At 51.9% G+C, this 17,634-nt stretch overlaps 2 protein-coding genes across 4 annotated transcripts; both read right to left on the reverse strand.

Annotated features, from left to right (window-relative positions):
- Positions 1 to 6,151: 6,151 nt before the first annotated feature.
- On the reverse strand, positions 6,152 to 8,493 carry SLC61A1 (solute carrier family 61 member 1). The gene is made up of 2 exons (XM_077869882.1): positions 8,324 to 8,493; positions 6,152 to 7,767 (listed from the first exon to the last, which is right to left on the reverse strand). The coding sequence occupies exon 2, from the start codon at positions 7,747 to 7,749 to the stop codon at positions 6,397 to 6,399; it is 1,353 nt and encodes a 450-aa protein (XP_077726008.1). The 5' UTR covers positions 7,750 to 7,767; positions 8,324 to 8,493; the 3' UTR covers positions 6,152 to 6,396.
- A 3,632-nt stretch (positions 8,494 to 12,125) lies between these two features.
- LOC144296744 (uncharacterized) lies at positions 12,126 to 16,109 on the reverse strand. 3 transcript variants are annotated; one of them, XM_077869885.1, is made up of 3 exons: positions 15,098 to 16,109; positions 14,850 to 14,990; positions 12,126 to 12,682 (listed from the first exon to the last, which is right to left on the reverse strand). In XM_077869885.1, exon 1 carries the CDS (start codon positions 16,020 to 16,022, stop codon positions 15,351 to 15,353), a length of 672 nt encoding a protein of 223 aa, XP_077726011.1. In that variant the 5' UTR covers positions 16,023 to 16,109; the 3' UTR covers positions 12,126 to 12,682; positions 14,850 to 14,990; positions 15,098 to 15,350. The 3 variants fall into 3 exon arrangements, with proteins under 3 accessions (XP_077726011.1, XP_077726009.1, XP_077726012.1); XM_077869883.1 differs by having other exon boundaries at positions 14,850 to 16,109; XM_077869886.1 differs by lacking the exon at positions 12,126 to 12,682 and adding an exon at positions 14,018 to 14,206 and having other exon boundaries at positions 14,850 to 16,109.
- Positions 16,110 to 17,634: the final 1,525 nt, after the last annotated feature.

Genomic DNA, 17,634 nt, shown 5'->3' on the forward strand with positions numbered 1-17,634 from the left:
ACAAATACCCATTTGCTGGGATTATGCTGAGTGACATAAGTCAATCGGAGAAGGACAAACATTATATGGTCTCATTCATTTGGGGAATATAAAAATTAGTGAAAGGGAATAAAGGGAAATGAGAGAAAATGAGTGAAAATATCAGTGAGGGAGACAGCACATGAGAGCCACCTAACTCTGGGAAATGAACAAGGGGTGGTGGAAAGGGAGGAGGGCGGGGGGTGGGGGTGACGGGCACTGAGGGGGGCACTTGGTGGGATGAGCACTGGGTGTTATGCTATATGCTGGCAAATTGAACTCCAATTAAAAAGAAAAAAAGAAAAAAAAAAAAGGAGTTCCAGGGCTGCTTCCAGCTCTCTGCTTTCCGGCCTTGCTCTTTTACATCAATTCCAGCAGATGGATTGTGTGAGGATCCAGCGCTCCTTGGTGGGGGAGGGAGGGGGGAGGGTTAAGGGAAAACGTATTCACTGGAGTATTTCACCGTCTTTAATAGCTCACATTTGTTAAGTACTACTTCTCCGCCAAAGAACTCATTTCTAAACTCTGGTCTTCCAATTCACTTTTTCCTGATGGCCTCTACTGAATAACTCGTCCTTATCTATCATCATCAGTCTTGCTTGCTTGCTTGAAAGTTTTATTTAAGTGATCTCTACACCCAAGGTGAGGCTTGAACCCAGGACCCCGAGATCAAGATTGGCATGCTCTTCTCACTGAGCCAGCCGTGCCCCCCAATCATCGTCTTGATTCATCATCATCTTCGTCATAATCAACCTCTTTTAGGAGCTCGGAATCTAGCAGAGAAGACTATTCTAAAAAGCAAAGACAAGGACATCACCAAAGAATCTCAGTGTTGACTAATAATACTAATGTTGGTGCAAAATTACATTATAGGCATTACATACCTATCTCCACAGGGTGAGGGACCCAATAGAGGTCTTGTCTTCCTAAATGACCAGTGAATACATCAATTCTCACACTACTCATTTCTTCTTAGCAATCAGTGCCTATTTACATGTGTGTAGGGAGTGTTCTAGGCCTTTCTTCCTATGTATTTATTACATCTACTTGATTCTACAGTCCTTGAGGGAGGGCAGAGAATTTATCCTTTTTTATTCCTCTTCTTCTTAAAGACGTAGGAAGTTCCTTAAGTATTAAGATATTGATACTTATATTTTTTAAAGATTTTATTTATTTATTCATGATAGACTCACACACACAGAGGCAGAGACACAGGCAGAGGGAGAAGCAGGCTTCATGCAGGGAGCCCGACGTGGGACTCAATCCCAGGACCCCAGGATCACACCCCAAGCCAAAGGCAGATGGTCAACTGCTGAGCCACCCAGGTGTCCCTGATAAATATCTTAGATAAATATCTCAAGATATTGATAAATATCTGTGATAAATACTGACCAGTATAAACATGAGTCACAAAATTCAATCCCTCACCTGAAGCCCTAGCCTCTAGAGACAGCACAGGATGATGGAAAGAAGTTAGAATTTGAGTCTGGAGAGCGGAGGGGGATTCTAGTCCCAGTTCCATTTTATGTGTCTGGGAAATGGGGATAGTAACATTACTACTTCCCAGGGCTTCTGCCGGCCTCCAATAGAATAGCCTGGAAATGCTTTCCACAGGCTGTAACAATGTTTTGCAGCCACTAAAGAAGTATGTCTTGCATGTACTGACAAAAGATGTCAGGTGCATGAATGACTCTATTGTCTTCCCGAGGATTTTAATTGTTTTAACAGAAAAACGAGATACATTGTTATGTAAAAAAGTTGCAGAGGAGCATGATTCAACACTTTGATCAATTTTTTTTAAAGACTTTATTTATTCATTCATAGAGATACAGATTGAGAGAGAGAGAGGCAGAGGGAGAAGCAGGCTCCACACAGGGACCCCAACGTGGGACTCGATCCCTGGTCTCCAGGATCACACCCCAGGCTGCAGGCGGCGCCAAACCGCTGCGCCACGGGGGCTGCCCCTTTGATTCAATTTTTAAAAAAGATTTATTTTAGAGAGAGAGAAAGAGCACGCGCGGGAGCACATGAGCACATGAGAGCACAAGGGGAGCACACGGGAGCACGTGGCAGAGAGGGGCAGAAGGAGAGGGTCTTAAGCAGAGTCTGCGCTAAGCGTGGAGGCCAATATGGGGCTTGATCTCAGGACCCTGAGATCACAACCTGAGCTGAAACCAAGAGTCAGACACTTAACTGATTGTGCCACCCAGGTGCCCCTGATTCAATTTTTATTAAAAACAGAAACAGGGACGCCTGGGGGGCTCAGTGGTTGAGCGTCTGCCTTCAGTTCAGGGCATGACCCTGGAGGCCCGGGATCGAGTCCCGCATCGGGCTCCCTGCATGGGGCCTGCTTCTCCCTCTGCCTGTGTCTCTCATGAATAAATAATAAAATAAAATCTTAAAAAACAAACCAACTGGCACACCTGGCTGGTTCAATCAGTAGAGCATGGGACTCTTGATCTTGGGGTCATGAGTTTGAGCCCTATGTTGGGTATAGAGTTTACTAAAAAAAAACAAAAAAACAAAAACTAATATTAAATCTGTGAATTAGACTCCAAACATTTATTTTTTTAAAGATTTATTTTTATTTATTTATGACAGACATAGAGAGAGAGAGGCAGAGACACAGGCAGAGGGAGAAGCAGGCTCCATGCAGGGAGCCCGATGTGGGACTCAATCCCGGGACTCCAGGATAACGCCCTGGGCCAAAGGCAGATGCAAAACTATGGAGCCACCCAGGGATCCCTGACTCCAAACATTTAATAGTGGTATGTAGAGTGAGATTAAGGGAGCCTGTTGTTTTTTTACATTTTTTATATAAATTGTATAATTTTTTTTAAGATTTTATTTATTTATCCATGAGAGACACGGAGAGAGAGGCAAATACACAGGAAGAGGGAGAAGCAGGCTCCACGCAGGGAGCCCAATGTGGGACTTGATCCCGGGACTCTAGGATCATGCCCTGGGCCGAAGGCAGGCACTAAACCGCTGAGCCACACAGGGATCCCTATTCTTTATATTAAACATATATTTCTGTATTTCATTTGATCATTTTACAATGAGTTCATATAACTTTATTGTAAAAAAAAACTGTAAAGCAAATGTGAAGTATTTTTATGGCATTAGATCTAATCCCAAGCATGACAAATTTTTGTTTTATAATTCTATTCTGTGCTTCTGTGAGGAACCGGTGGCAAAAAATAATAATAAAAGGAACAGAGAACCACAGGGTTGGGGTGGGAGGAACAGTGATGGGGAGTAGAACCTCGACCTAGCCAAAGGGCTATGGCCATTAGTGGGGCAAAGCCCCTCCTCTTCCTGAGCAGGGACTAAATTTCCAGGAAGAGATAGTCCTCCAGGTCTCAGAACCCAGCACCATCCTCATGACCCAACCCTCCTTCCTTCTTGTCTGCTGGCTCCTGGTTCCTCGGGATGTTTCTGCTCTCCTCAGGATCTCTTAAAAGTTCCAAATCAAATAATCATGCATCCAGCTGGATGGGAAGTCAGAGAATCAGGAGCCTCTTAGTGAAAGATGGTGGTGTGTATCAAGTCTGACACCACGCTGACCTTCCCACTTGAGGAAGAGGAAATGAGTTCAAGTGGAACATACTGACACCCTACTCAGCTGCTCACATACCCTGGAGTCGAAGGCCTCAAATAGCTTGAGACTTCTATCTGGGCCAGGACCAAGGATAAACACTTCTGGGAATCACCCCACCACCAGGATGTGTTGGAAAGTTCTATACCCCATGACAGCCTCATCCATTCACTCTCGTATTCTGATCTAGTTAGGCTCAGCTGGACTGAAAAAGTTTTATTTATTTTTTTTGAAAAAGTTTTAAAATAAAATATAAAAGCAAACACTTATGTGGTGCTTACACTGTGGGCCAAGTGGTGTTCTGAGCACTTAAATACAATAATGCTTTTAGTCCTCAACAGAGCCCTATGAGGTAGAGACTATATTATCATCCTTACTTCACAGATGAGGAAACTAAGGCACAAATTTGAACCCAGGTAGTCAGGCTCTGGTTCCCTGCTCTTAACCGGTTGCCGATACTGCCTCTTGGCAGAGCATCATAAGCGGTGTTTTGCAGGCAGTGTGCTCCTGGTGAATCAATCTCACCTTTGACCCATATGGGCAGATACGAAAATGTGGACCAGATGGCTGAGGCCAAACACTCCTGGTCTCTTGCCCTTGTGCCAGGACAGGGCTTGGGATGAGGGAGCAAGGCTAGAGGGGAAAAGGCAGGTCGGCAAAGACCCAGGGGACACAGGCAGTACATGTCATAGAAGGAGCACTAGGTAGGCAGCAAGGAGCCCAGTTTAGCTTTGGCTTTGCCATTCACTTGCTTCATGCTCTTTATTAAAAAAAAAAAAATATATATATATATATATATATATCTCAGCACCTACTAGTACACTGCATGGCAAACGGTAAGTGCTCAATAAAAATATATTTAAGACTGAATGGACAATGCGCAAGATGCCTTGGAGCTCCTAACACCCTGTGCATCTGACAGGAGAGAGCCTTCCCCACTCTTTATCTGCCACCAGCCCCTTTGGGGAAAGGTCAGCGGGGACAAAACTAAAGGAACGCCATTGGTCTGTCTCTTCTTCCTATTTCGTTATCACTTAGAAATGTGGGGCCCCCTCACGCTTCCATCAGTAAGTAATCACTGTCATCCCAAAAAACAAATCACTAACTAGGCTCTGGACTCTAGTCAAAAGACTCCCCAGATAGGCAGCTCTTGAAAAGCCAGGTGTGAGCTCACCCCTCTCCTTCCAGGTATTTACTGAGCACAGCCACGGGCAAAGCACCCACTACGGGTATATATCGGGGACACAGAGGCAGGAAGACAGCACTGGCTCCTGCCCTCAGACCACACTATAGAGAGAGATGGAAAGTCTACAAATAACTCTAAAATATGACTCGACCAAAAAAAAAAAAAAAATATGACTCGGTCCAGCTCAATGGGGCAGAAAAAGGAAGTGGAGTTTTGAAAGAGCCTCTCAGTCTCAAGATGGGGGGGGAAGGAAAAGGTATCTGTTTTTCTGTACTTAACCTCAACTTCTATTCCCTTCAGTCTGGGTGGGGGAACTTTTTTTTTTTCCTTTCTTCACTGAATAGGGACTTGAGCCCCCCGCCCATTCCTCCTCCTCCTCTGCCTCCCTGTCAGAACCGCATCCACGCTGCATTCCTGCAGCACCAGCTGATATTATCTCTCTGCACATGTTGAAACTCGCAGATTCCGGTACATCTTGCATCTTCCTGTCTGGAAGGTAGACTGGGACCTGGGGAAATAGTGTCAATCCCTTTCCAAAACGGGTGGATCCTCCATGCCAGCTCAAGCACATTCTGGGACATACCCTTGAGCCTACCCTCCCTTCATCCCCACCTTTCTTAAGACTGGCTCTCCTTCTACCGAGAAGCCTGGGTTTTGGTGGGAGGAGGAAAGGGAGATAAAATCAGGTGAGGCAGGGAGGGGCCCACAGAACTGGTGTTCCCACTGGTACTGTTTCCTGCCCTGATGGCTTCCTCATCCTCATTCAGGCTGGGTGGGGAAGAATCAGGTCCAGACAAAGTGTCCCAGTCCCTCAGCCATTCACTGTTCTCTCCCCTTGGTAGTCCTTCACTTAGGTTTCATGGAAGGATACAGGACACAGGACCTGGTGGGAGCACGTGGTGCGGGACAAACAGTCCCTTCTGCCACAGAGACAGAAGGCAGGTAGCATATGTGTGCTGAGGTGCAAGCTTGTTTCTGCAGGAAGGTTTCAGATTTGCCCCAAGGGGTGGTCACAGAGGCACCTCAAGCCCCTGGAATCTCTGTTCACACCACCTGCTCCAGAGACTGTCTCACCCTGATTGTGGAGCAAGGGTCTTGCTGGGCAACTGGAGAGGGTACCTGTCCCCAGGGCAACAAGATATAGAAGACCCAGGAGCCTCAGGCAGTCCCCACCCATTTCAGCAAAGGGGCAATGCCACAGCTCTCGATTTAAACTGGAGACAGTCTTGGAGACTAGAACTACAAATGCCTTTTGCTAATAAGCCCACCTTCAGCCTCAAACTCTCCGGCTGCCCACACACCAGAAACTACTGAGGTGGGTGCAGGTGAGGATGAGCAAATCCAATCAATGACCAGTTAAAAGTGTTTATTTTTAAATGGAAAGGGGAGAGGGAGTAACACAGAGGCAACTTGTGGCATCTTCTTTCCAGGCCATCACCCCCATGTACTCTCCAACCCAAAGCACTGGCAGGAGGGGGCCCAGGACAGGCTGAGGCCCAGACAGTTGCAAAGTCTGTCACGGAGAGATCTGTATACCACCCCGGAGAGGTGGGATTCGAGAGTCCTTCCCAGTCCCCCTTGTCCTGGAACCGGGCTAGAGCTCAGGGGCATAGGGCTCCCCGGTGGGTGAGGGTACCCGCAGCTCAGCATTGTGCCTGACCACGGTGAAGAGTCCCACCACCGCCAGCAGAGCCATCACCATGACGGCAGAGCAGATGCTGAACATGTTCCGAGTGCCCGTTTTGTGATCACTGTCATGGAGAACTAGGAGCCCCAGGCAGGCCAGCAAGTGCAGGGGCACCCGGAACCAGTTGAGTACACCAGCTTGCTCTGTCTCGGGGATCACCTTTCTCCGCAGGAAGCTCATGCTGGGAAAGTACAGCCCACAGGCCAATTCGATAAGGAGAAAGGCTATGAAGGACTCCACTGGACTCTCCTGGCCTGGGCTGGTGGAGAAAGTCAACATGAAAAGGGAGAAGACAACGATGAGGACAGCAAGGGAGAGTAGGTGCATGGGCTGAAGGTGGTACCTCTTGGAGGTAGCAATGCGGTACAGCGAAGAGCCAAGCAGGCTGGCTGCCATGAAACTGGAGAAGACAATGCCCAGCGGAGCCCCATGTGGGTCCAGCACAGGAGTCCAGAGGAAGACAAAAATGAAGATGACGCTCTCAAACAGGGCTTGTATGGTGCCTAGCAGCAGCACGCGGCGGTCCGACAGGAGGCAGCGCAGGCCTCCAGCACAAGTCCTTGAGAAGGCACGCTGCCGATCATAGTTCTCTCCCCAGTTATGAAGGGCCAAGGCCCCAGCCAGAGCCAAGAGAGGGATGGCAGCCACAAAGGGCGCCACGGGCCCCAGCCCCATCCAGCAGGCCACCGCTTCAGCTGCCACACCTGCCGCTACAGCCAGCACATGGTTCCAGAAGGCAGCTCGGGCAAAGGTAGCTGGGATCCACTCAGCAGGGAAGTCATGACGCTCCACGTGTTCATGGACGTACCAGGCCTCGAAGGCGGAGAAGAGCAGCGCTGTGGACAGCCCTCCGAGGGCTCGGCCCATCAGCAGCACAAAGTAATCCCAAGAGAGTTTCGTTAAGCAGCAGAGAGAGTAAGTGAGGGAGAAGAGGACACAGGACTTCTTGCGACCCAGCCAATCCACAAGGGAGGAGGCCACCAGTCCAAAAAGGACTGTGGAGGCAAGGCCACAGACATAGAGGATGGCAATCTGCCCCTCCAGGAAGTGGTAATGCTGATAGAGTTTGTAGAGGTAGGGGGCCTGGAGCCAGTCAGCCGCCAGGGCCAGGAAGTAGACCTGATAGAAGTCCAGTTGAAACCGGAGGAAGGAGGGGTTGCTGCAGGCCCTTCCAGGGGGCTTAGCCCGGCATCTTGACAGCTCCAACCCCAGGCAGGAGGCCAGGAGGACCACAAAAGCAAGATAGGCAGTCACCAGCATGGCGGGCCCCCGGACGACCTAGGTAGGGGAGGAAGGGGGGGTGGGAGTTACATCCATTGCCCGGGCAGCACTGCCAAGGGGCGGGTGTCCACGCAGAAGCAGCTGCACCCACCCCCCACCCGACCCCACCCCCGCCACCTGCACTTCCCCGCCGCTCAGCTCCACTCCCCCGGAGCTCGGACCGGAGGGACCAGTTGGGTGGGTGGGAGGAGCGGCCCGCCAGGCCGGGTCTCCCGGGACACTGCGGGGCAGGGCGGGGCGAGGGGAGAAGGAGCATCCGCCCCACCCTCGCCCGGCGCAGCAAAGAGGGGGTCCCCTCGACACGGCGACGGCGGCCGCGCGGGTGGAGGGGCTGCTGCCCTCGCCCAGCTCGGCCTCCGCAGGCGCGTCACCCCCACGCTCTCCGGGCCGCTGCACTGGGCCCCCGAGCGTCCCGCCCGCGCCGGCCTCCAGGGCCGCTCCAGGGTCCCGCGCGCGCACCCCGGGCCCGGGCCCCCCCGCCGCGCCCCCGAGCCCCAGCCCGGCGCCCCCGCGCCGCCACGCCTGCTCGCGCCTCGCCCCAACCGCGGCTCACCTGCTGCCCCGGGCTGCGGGGACGCCGCGGACGCGTCCGGCTCCAGGCCGCCCCGCCGCCCAGCCCGCTCGACGTCCGGCTCCGGCTCGGGCTCGGGTTCCAGCAGCGCGCCCGCCCCTCACAGCCCGCTTCCGGGAGCCGGGGAGGCCTCTGGCCGCCGCCATGATGGCCCCGTCACGTGACGGGGTGAGGCGCCCAGGCCCCGCCCCCGGTCCGCCCAGGCCCCGCCCCCGCGCTCCAGGCCCCGCCCCCGGCTCCCGGAGGCCGCCGAGCAGGGCGGTGGTGGCGGCGGCAGCTGGCCCTCCCCGCGGCCTTCCCGTGACAGCCGCTCCTCCGACTCCCGGGTACCTGCGGCGCCGCCTCCACATAAAGACCCACTTCCTCTCTCTCCTCCGTCGCAGGGCAGTGCCGCAGTCCTGCCGACGCGCGGGCTGCCCTCCGCGGGCCGGTCCGGCGGTAGCGCCCTGGGCCCCGACGTGGTGCGGCGCAGACACCTGAGGGAGGCGGTGTGGGTCAAGGGCCTGGGGACTGGGGACGCAGCCGGCCGAGGCCCCAACCCCAGATCCGTCACTTAGTGTCCCAATTTCTTTGCCTGCTGTCAGGGGGGAGCAGTGCCCGAGGAAAAAGGGCGAAGGGTCAGCCCACCTCTCGCCCCTTACCAGCCGTGCTCCCCTGGAAAGGTTCTTTCCCTTGTGCTCCAGATTTAAGAGTGGCTCGACGGCTTCTCACCTCACTGAGCATGGAAGCCCAGGCCTTCGTGATGACCTAGAAACCCTCTGTGTCGGGTTCCTCTGCCACTTCTCTGACTTTATCTACAATTCTCCCTCCAGACTCTTTTTTTTTTTTTTTAAAGATTTATTTATTTATTCATGAGAGACACAGACTGAGAGAGAGGCAGAGACACAGGCAGAGGGAGAAGCAGGCTCCATGCAGGGAGCCCAACATGGGACCCAATCCTGGATCCCGGGATCATGGCCTGAGCCAAAGGCAGGCGCCCAACCACTGAGCAACCCAGGCATCCCTCTCTCCAGACTCTTCCTACTCCATCTGTATTGGGGACCTCCAGGGCCTTTGCACACTGTGCCCTGCAAGGTTCTTCTCCCAAAGACCCACATGATTCCCTCCTTCAGCCCCTCGGGTTTCCTGTTCCAAGGCTGCCTTATCAGAGAGGCCTTCCCGGGCCATCCTGTTGAAAACAGCAACACGACCACCTCCACTAGAGATCTACCTGCTGTCCTTCCAGCCTCATTCCCCTTTGCTGCCTTTTCTCCATAGCACTTAACACCATCTGGCACATTATGTATTTTATTTATTTATTATCTCTTCTCCCTAAAGGTTTTTATTTGTTCACTTGTGTTTCCAGTACTTAAAACAGTTACTGGGGTGGGGAGTGGGGTGGGGGGAGGCACCTTGCTGGCTCAGTCAGAAAAGCATTTGCCTCTTGGTCTTGGGGGTGGGGTGGAAGTGGGAGTTCTAACCCCATGTTGGGTGTAGACATCACTAAAAAAAAGAAATGAAGTTGAAGAAAAAACCCCAACAGTTATTGGTAAGTAAAAAGCATTCAATAAACATTTGATGAAGAAATGAATAAATTAATCTAGATAAATTAGTCTAAAAAGTGCTGGCCCCTATTAGCTGGTAACTCTCATCAGTCATCTATATGCATCTAAGCTCTGTTTTAAGAATTCCTGGGCTAGGGCAGCCCCAGTGGCTCAGCAGTTTAGCACTGCCTTCAGCCCGGGCGTGATCCTGGAGACCCAAGATCGAGGCCCAGGACCAAGTCCCATATCGGGCTCCGTGCATGGAGCCTGCTTCTCCCTCTGCCTGTGTCTCTGCCTCTCTCTCTGTGTGTGTCTCTCATGAATAAATAAATAAAATCTTAAAAAAAAAAAAAAGAATTCCTAGGCTATCTGCTATAGACCAATTAACTGTCACAACAACCCATAAGATAGGTACTATTATTATCCTTGAGAGTTGGAAAGGTTATATAATATGCCCAGAGTCTCATGGTAAGAGGTAGAATTAGAACTGGGACCCAGATCTTTCCAGTTCCACTCTCATGTGGTTTCTGAGAAGATTAAATGAGTTTACTCATTTGCACAGGCGATTAGTAAATGTTGGTTTCCTTTATGCTAAAGCTTGGAAGGCAGAGGGATTACATCTTGAGAATACTTTTTTTTTTTTTTTAAGTAAGCTCCACGCTGGGCGTGGAGCTTAACACAGGGCTTGAACTCACCACCCTGAGATCAAGGCCTGAGCTGAGTAAGATCAAGAGTCTGATGCTGGGATCCCTGGGTGGCGCAGTGGTTTGGCGCCTGCCTTTGGCCCAGTGTGCAATCCTGGAGACCCGGGATCGAATCCCACGTTGGGCTCCTGGTGCATGGAGCCTGCTTCTCCCTCTGCCTCTCTCTCTCTCTGTGACTATCATAAATAAATAAAAATTTTAAAAAAATTTTAAAAAAAAGAGTCTGATGCTTAATTGACTGAGCCACCCAGACACTTGGAGGAATACTTTCTTGTAATAAACAACCAAGATAACCTACAAGTTCCAGAGTTTATTCCCAACTGGCAAACTCCTACAGAGTAGGAAGGGGTAATGGTTCCATGGTTCCCATGCATTCATATAGAAACACAAAGATTAAAAACCATGTTTTCCCCAAGGTAATTCAGTGAATGAGAGGATAAGTAACCCAAATACTCTCCATCCTAGTCCTGGACTAAAGCTTCTTCGAACTCATGACACCTGTTTCTTTTGGAGAGGAGGTCATCCTGAATGAAGGCAAGAGTGGGGCAGGATGGCCTTACATTCCTGGCCTCTTTTCCAGGAGGGAGGCCAATTTTCTCCCATTGTTGAGCTGCATTTTGCTCAGAAGCACTTGGCAAAGAGAGACTTACAGCAAGATTACATTATTTTGGATTTTTTTTTTTTTTGTCTTTGGCCTATTGTGGGACCTATTAAAAATGTGTTTAGTCTTAAGTCTCCCCTGTCCCCTACAGAACTGTGAAGCACAGCTGGGAAACATCCTAACATGGGAAATGTGCCAGCAGAGGACTGGAAAGGATAAAAGGCAGCCTGTGAGCACAACCCATCTCTAGGACATGCTTCTAGTAGAGGGCAAGGAGGGCTGAGGTCTGTGTATTGGAGAGCCACAGGGGAAGTCCTGTTTTCAGCGAAGGTGGGAGAGTGCTCTGGGGATAACTAGGAACCCTGCTCACCAGAGGAGCATCATTTAAAACTGGTATTATGAAAGTGTTCAAACATACACAAGGGTAGAGAGTGTAGTTCTACAAACCCCTATATAAATGTAATAATATTAATTTTGTCACTTTGTTCCTTCTACTCCTTTCAGTCCCTTTTTATTTGCCAAAATTTTTTAAAGTAAGTATGTCACTTCACTCCATACTTTGACATACATCTTTAGGAAATAAGGCCCTTTTCTTACACAACCCCAAAGCCATTTTATTTTATTTATTTTTTTTTTAAATTTTTATTTATTTATGATAGTCACAGAGAGAGAGAGAGAGAGGCAGAGACATAGGCAGAGGGAGAAGCAGGCTCCATGCACCGGGAGCCCGATGTGGGATTCGATCCCGGGTCTCCAGAATCGCGCCCTGGGCCAAAGGCAGGCGCCAAACCGCTGCGCCACCCAGGGATCCCTCAAAGCCATTTTACATCTAACAAAATCAATACTGATTTCTTGGCATTGTAAATAACCAGTCCATAATTAAAAGGCTCTAAAATGCTCTTTTTTACAATTGGGTTGTCCAAATCAGGAACCAAACAAGATCCACATGCTCCATATAATAGTTGTCCTTTAATTATTCTTTATTATTATTCCCCACCTCCCCCAGCCATTGACTAGTTGAAGAAGTTGGGTCAGATTTCCTTGAAAAGTTTCCACATTCTGAATGTGTCTTCCTACTTTCTTACTGTGTCATTTAAATTGTTCCTCCATCCCTGAGATTTCCTTTTAAATGGAAGTTAGTTCTAGAAGTTTGATTTGAATCACATTCAGGTTTTTTTGTGTGTTTATTCCTTATTGTTTGGCAAGAGTCTTTCTTGGTGGTGCTGAGTGCTTCAGATTAGATCACATCAGGATGTACGAAGTGGGTGGTTGTGCCCCTTTCAGTGGTGGTAAGATTCATCAGTGGGGTCAGGTGGTGACAGCTTGATTCCTCCATTGTAAAGTTCCCCATCAACCATCATCTTTGGTTTCCTCCATTCATGATTCTCCCTTTGATTAATTATTTCACTAAGAGTTGCAAAATGGTTTTTCTAATTCCATATTCCTTCCACATTAGCTGGAATTCTGCCGTAAATGAGAAGTTCTCTCCACCACTTAGAGCTATTTGGCTACCCTGGAATATAGTTTATATAGGACAAGCAGCATAAATACTTAATTCTTTTTTTTTCCCCAAAGATCATTTTTTTTTTTTAAGTAATCTCTACACCCAGTGTGGGGCTTGAACCTACAAGCCCAAGACCAAGACTTGCATGCTCCACTGACTGAGCCAGCCAGATGCCCCAATTCTTTTGCTTTTTAATTGCTAATATTCAGAATAAGAAGTTGAAAGAAGGGCACGGTGGCTCAGCAGTTTAGCGCCACCTTCAGCCCAGGGCCTGATCCTGGAGTCCTGGGATCGAGTGCCATGTCGGGCTCCCGGTACATGGAGCCTGCTTCTCCCTCTGCCTGTGTCTCTGCCTCTCTCTGTGTGTGACTATCATAAATAAATAAACATTTTTTAAAAAATAAATTAAAAAAAATAAAACCTTAAAAAAAAAAGAAGAAGTTGGAAGAAGCACCATTTTTAAAACGTTTGAGCTGGGCAGCCCCTGTGGTGCAGCGGTTTAGTGCCGCCTGTGGCCTGGGGTGTGAACCTGGAGGCCCAGAATCGAGTCCCACGTCGGGCTCCCTGCATGGAGCCTGCTTCTCCCTCTGCCTGTGTCTCTGCCTCTCTCTCTCTCTCTCTCTCTCTCTCTCTCTGTGTGTCTCTATGAATAAATAAATAAAAATCTTTAAAAATAAAAATAAAAAAATAAAACGTTTGAGCTTAGACCTGAGTAGGGATGGAGGGCCTGGATCGTGGATGGGGAAAGGAAGGTAGCTGTGTCCAGCCCTTGCTCACATCAGTGCTTGGGGCATGTGGGAACAGACAGACATTGGAGGACTCACTGTCCTGAATCTCATGTAGCAGTGAGTTGGGCATGACACAGGCATGGTGTGCGGGTACCTCTAGGACCCCCAGAGAGAGAGAGAAAGCCAGATATGGGGAGGCAAGAGAGAGATGAGAAGTGAAAGAAAAGCAGATAGATGCAGAAGACAGGGGGACAAGGACAAAAAGGAAAATAGAAATGAAAGGGATCGGGCAGCCCGATGGCCCAGCGGTTTGGCGCCACCTTCGGCCCAGGGCGTGATCCTGGGGTCCCCGGGTCGAGTTCCGCGCCCCGCAGGGAGCCTGCTTCTCCCTCTGCCCCTCTCTTTCTGTGTCTCATGAATAAATAAATAAAATCTTAAGAAAAGGGGCGCCTGGGTGGCTCAGTGGTTGAGCATCTGCCTTCAGCTCAGGTCATCCCGGGATCGAGTCCCACATCGGGCTCCCTGCATGGAGCCTGCTTCTCCCTCTGCCTGTGTCTCTGCCTCTCTCTCTGTGTCTCTCATGAATAAATAAATAAAATCTTTTAAAAAAAAAATAAAAAAAAAATCTTAAGAAAAGAAAATCTTTAGGGCAGCCCGGGGGGCTCAGCGGTTTGGCACTGCCTTCAGCCCAGGGCGTGATCCTGGAGTCCCGGGATCGAGTCCAGCGTCGGCCTCCCCGCATGGAGCCTGCTTCTCCCTCTGCCTGTGTCTCTGTGTCTCTCATGAATAAATAAGTAGGTAGAATCTTTAAAAAACAAAATTAAATTAAAAATAAGTCAGATGGGGAAATGGAGGGAGAAATAGAGAGAGAAGAGGGAAAACTGACATAGAAACAAAGTTAGCTGAAGGCAGAATGTCCCAGGGACGCAAGGAGAAAGTAGGAATGGAGAGAGATTTGTAGGAAGACAGAGGAAGGGTAGAGAGAAGGCTACCCAGGGGTAGAAAGGAAAGAACAAGGGGCCCCAGAGGAGGAGGCTGAGGAAGAGAACACTGGAACAGACTAGTATCTGAGGACTTGAGGAATGTGGGGGGGCACTTGGGGGCTCTCGGCTTAGGGTTCAGTCCTGGGCAGCTTCCCCTGGTGGCTTCTCCAAACCCTCAGCCCTTAGGGACAGGGATTCTGAGCAGCCAAGTGGATGGGATCACTGGGAGCCTGAGTCTAGGGTTCTTAACCGCCCTTGTCCCTGTACCGGAGGAGCATCGGTGTCACAGGTGGGGTTATTGCTGGAAGGCTGAAGTCATGAAAGACAAGACATCCAAAAAAAAAAAAGAAAGAAAGAAAAGAAAGACAAGGTATCCAGGCAGAGAACACCAGGTTCCTAGTAGCAAAGGACCACGAAGGGTGTCATAATATCCGGGGGGGCAAGAGCCAGGAACCCCCTGCTCACCTTCTCTTCTGGTCCAAGAGCCACTGACCGTCTTGGTCTGACTGAAGATGAGAGGTAAGGGGTCCAGGGCCTCTTGGTCGGCCAGGGACATGGGTGGAGGTCCACGGGGCAAAAAGGTGGCCTCTGGACCAGAATCCCCTCCTGCCCGTAGAGGAGGAAGGCACCTTGTCCACGCACACTAGACGGGAGCCAAGAAGGCCCTCCTCCGGCAGACGCCGGCTGGGGAAGAAGCTGTCCAACGTGCTCACCTTCGGCGGCCGCGAGGGAGACTCTGAGAAGCGCTTTCTGTTCCAGAAGTCGCGGAAGAGGAGGCCCTGGAGCCGGCGGGACCAGAAGCAGAAGCAGAGAGGAACACCAAAGCTCATGGCCTGCTCTCAGGGCTGAGGGGGAGCCCCCGCCTCTACCTGTCCGGCCTCTCGTCCCTTCAGAGCTTCTGCGTCCCCAGGAAGCAGGTGGCAGGAGAGCTGGGGAGACGGACCACCTCTCGGGGCCCAGAGCCCCCTAGACTATCAGACAGTGCCTCTGGGTGCTGCGCTGTCCCCTGAAGCGGGCGGCTGGGCCCTCAGAGCAGGGGTGGACGGGGCGGGGGCCCTGGCAGGTCGCTGGGCCCTCGGAGCACGGGTAGGGGGGGCAGGGGCCTGTGGAGCAGGGGTAAGGGGGGCAGGGGCCCTGGCAGGCCGCTGGGCCCTCAGAGCAGTAGGGGGGGCAGGGGCCCTGGCAGGCCGCTGGGCCCTTGGAGCAGGGGTAGGGGGGGCAGGGGCCTATGGAGCAGGGGTAGGGGGTGCAGGGGCCCTGGCAGGCCGCTGGGCCCTTGGAGCAGGGGTAGACCGGGCAGGGCGAGGCGCGGCAGCAGCTCAAGTGCGGACCAGAGCCCGGGACGCAGGAGCTGTGGGGACAAGTCCAGGGAGGACAGGCGGGGCAGGGGGGGCAGGAGCAGGTACAGGGGGGTCCGGGGAGGCCGGGACAGGAGGGGCAGGTAGCTGCATAGGAGGGATAAGCCGGGCAGGAGCAGGCGGGAGGAGGACAGCCAGGGCAGGGGCAAACACAGGCGGAGGGTGGCCCGGGCGGCCAGGGCGGGGCAGCTGGGGGGCCGTGCCTGGGGGGGCTCGGCGGCCGTGGGTGGGTGGCCCTCTGGTTCCGAGGCCCCAGGCGCAGGCCCAGGGAGAAGTCCATTCCCCTGCAGAGCGGCCGGCTGGGGCTCGGGGAAGGGCAGGGGTGAAGTAGGCGGGGCGGGCGAGTGAGGCAGGGGTGGGGGCAGGATTAGACCTAAGACCCTGCTGAGCCTCTGCGGATCCTGCCGGGAGCTCGGAGCTCGGACCTCCCCGGCCAGCCCTCCCCCTCCGGCGGCCCAGAGCAGAACCCTCCCGCCAGGCCTCCAGCCCTTTCTTCCCACTGTTCTTCTGCTGGGCTCCGGATGCTCTTTTTCTTTTCCCTGCCTGGTGACGGTCTCTCATCCCTGAAGTCTTCCCCTTTATTCAGTCAAAAGGTTTCTCTTGAGTGCCAGGCACCTGACACCTGCCTGGGTGAGGCCCCCTGCCCGGATGCTCCTCCGGCCCCGACGGCCAGAAAGGCTGCCTCCAGCTCCAGGATAGCCACCCCCTAGGGATTTAGGGGGGCAGCGGGGGCAGCAGCAGAGCTGTCTGAGACCCTGAGCCAGGGATGTTGGCGAGAGCGGACGGTGGAAGGAGGATGCCTAGGTTCTGGGGATTTCCAGACAGGGCAAATCCCAGGTGTTTGCGGGGGGTGGGGTGGGGTGGGGGGAGCAATGCCCGGCTGTCTCTGGAAGACTGACAACCAGCCTGGACAATTATTATTTGAGGACTTATCAAGTATCAGGTAGTGAATAAGGCAGCTAAGTTTCCTCTTTTATAGAGCTCCCATAAAAGCGAGGGGTGGGGCAGGGTGGAGACCAAAATGAAACAGGTAAACAAACAAATACGTGAGCTTATTTCAGAGCATGAGAATGGCTGTGAGAAATGCGGGGCAAACCTGATGAAAGGTGGCTCCCACAGGTAGGTCCAGCAGGGGCGGCTAGCGGGCCCCCAGTCAGGTATGACAACGCTTAAAGGTTCGGTGGGAAATAGCAGTCTGTCAAGGCCCAGCAGACCAGGGGAGAGCTGCCTGAGGCTGAATGGATCCCTGGTGGCTGGGCTGTGGAGAAAAACAAGACGGGGAGGGATAAGGAATGTGGCAGGTTGCAATCTAATATTTGGTGGTCAGGGAAGGTGTCACCACGGAGAGGGGAAATGTTAGCAAAGACCTGAAGGAAATGAGGGAGAGAGCCCTGGATAGACCTAGTGGGAGGGCATTCAGCGGAAGGTTGAGCGAGGGAGCAGAAGGGGCAACCCTGGACCCTGGGGGAGGGGGGGGCAAGGGGGAGAGTCCTAAGGCACAGGTGGAAAGCAAGGCAGGGGCCCCTCACGCCAGGCCCCGGCTGGGGTTTGGATCTTACTCCAATAAAAGGGAAAATAGGGGAGGGTCTTAAGCAAGAAAGTCTATTGATCTTCTTGGTCTCCCGCCTGCCCCTGGTTAGAAGGTTCTGCTTCCCTTGTAATTGGTGTAACCACTTTGGGAAACAGTCGGGCATTATCTGATAAATTGAGATGGCCCTTAGGAACACTTTGACTCTTAGGTTTTGTCTTTGAAGTAAGCTTTATGCCCAATGTGGGGCTTGAACTCATGATCCGCAAGATCAAGAGTTGCATGCTTTCGGGACTGAGCCAGCCAGGCCCGCCCCCCCTCCCCTGACTCTCAGTTTTACAGCCTGGAAGATCTCTTGCACATA

This window comes from Canis aureus, chromosome 25, assembly GCF_053574225.1.
Source record: "Canis aureus isolate CA01 chromosome 25, VMU_Caureus_v.1.0, whole genome shotgun sequence".
In the NCBI taxonomy this organism is placed as follows: Eukaryota; Metazoa; Chordata; class Mammalia; order Carnivora; family Canidae; genus Canis; species Canis aureus.

Coding starts and splice junctions, on each gene's coding strand:
- SLC61A1 (XM_077869882.1), bottom strand. CDS start 7,749: ATGCTGGTGACTGCCTATCTTGCTTTTGTGGTCCTCCTGGCCTCCTGC.
- LOC144296744 (XM_077869885.1), bottom strand. CDS start 16,022: ATGGACTTCTCCCTGGGCCTGCGCCTGGGGCCTCGGAACCAGAGGGCC.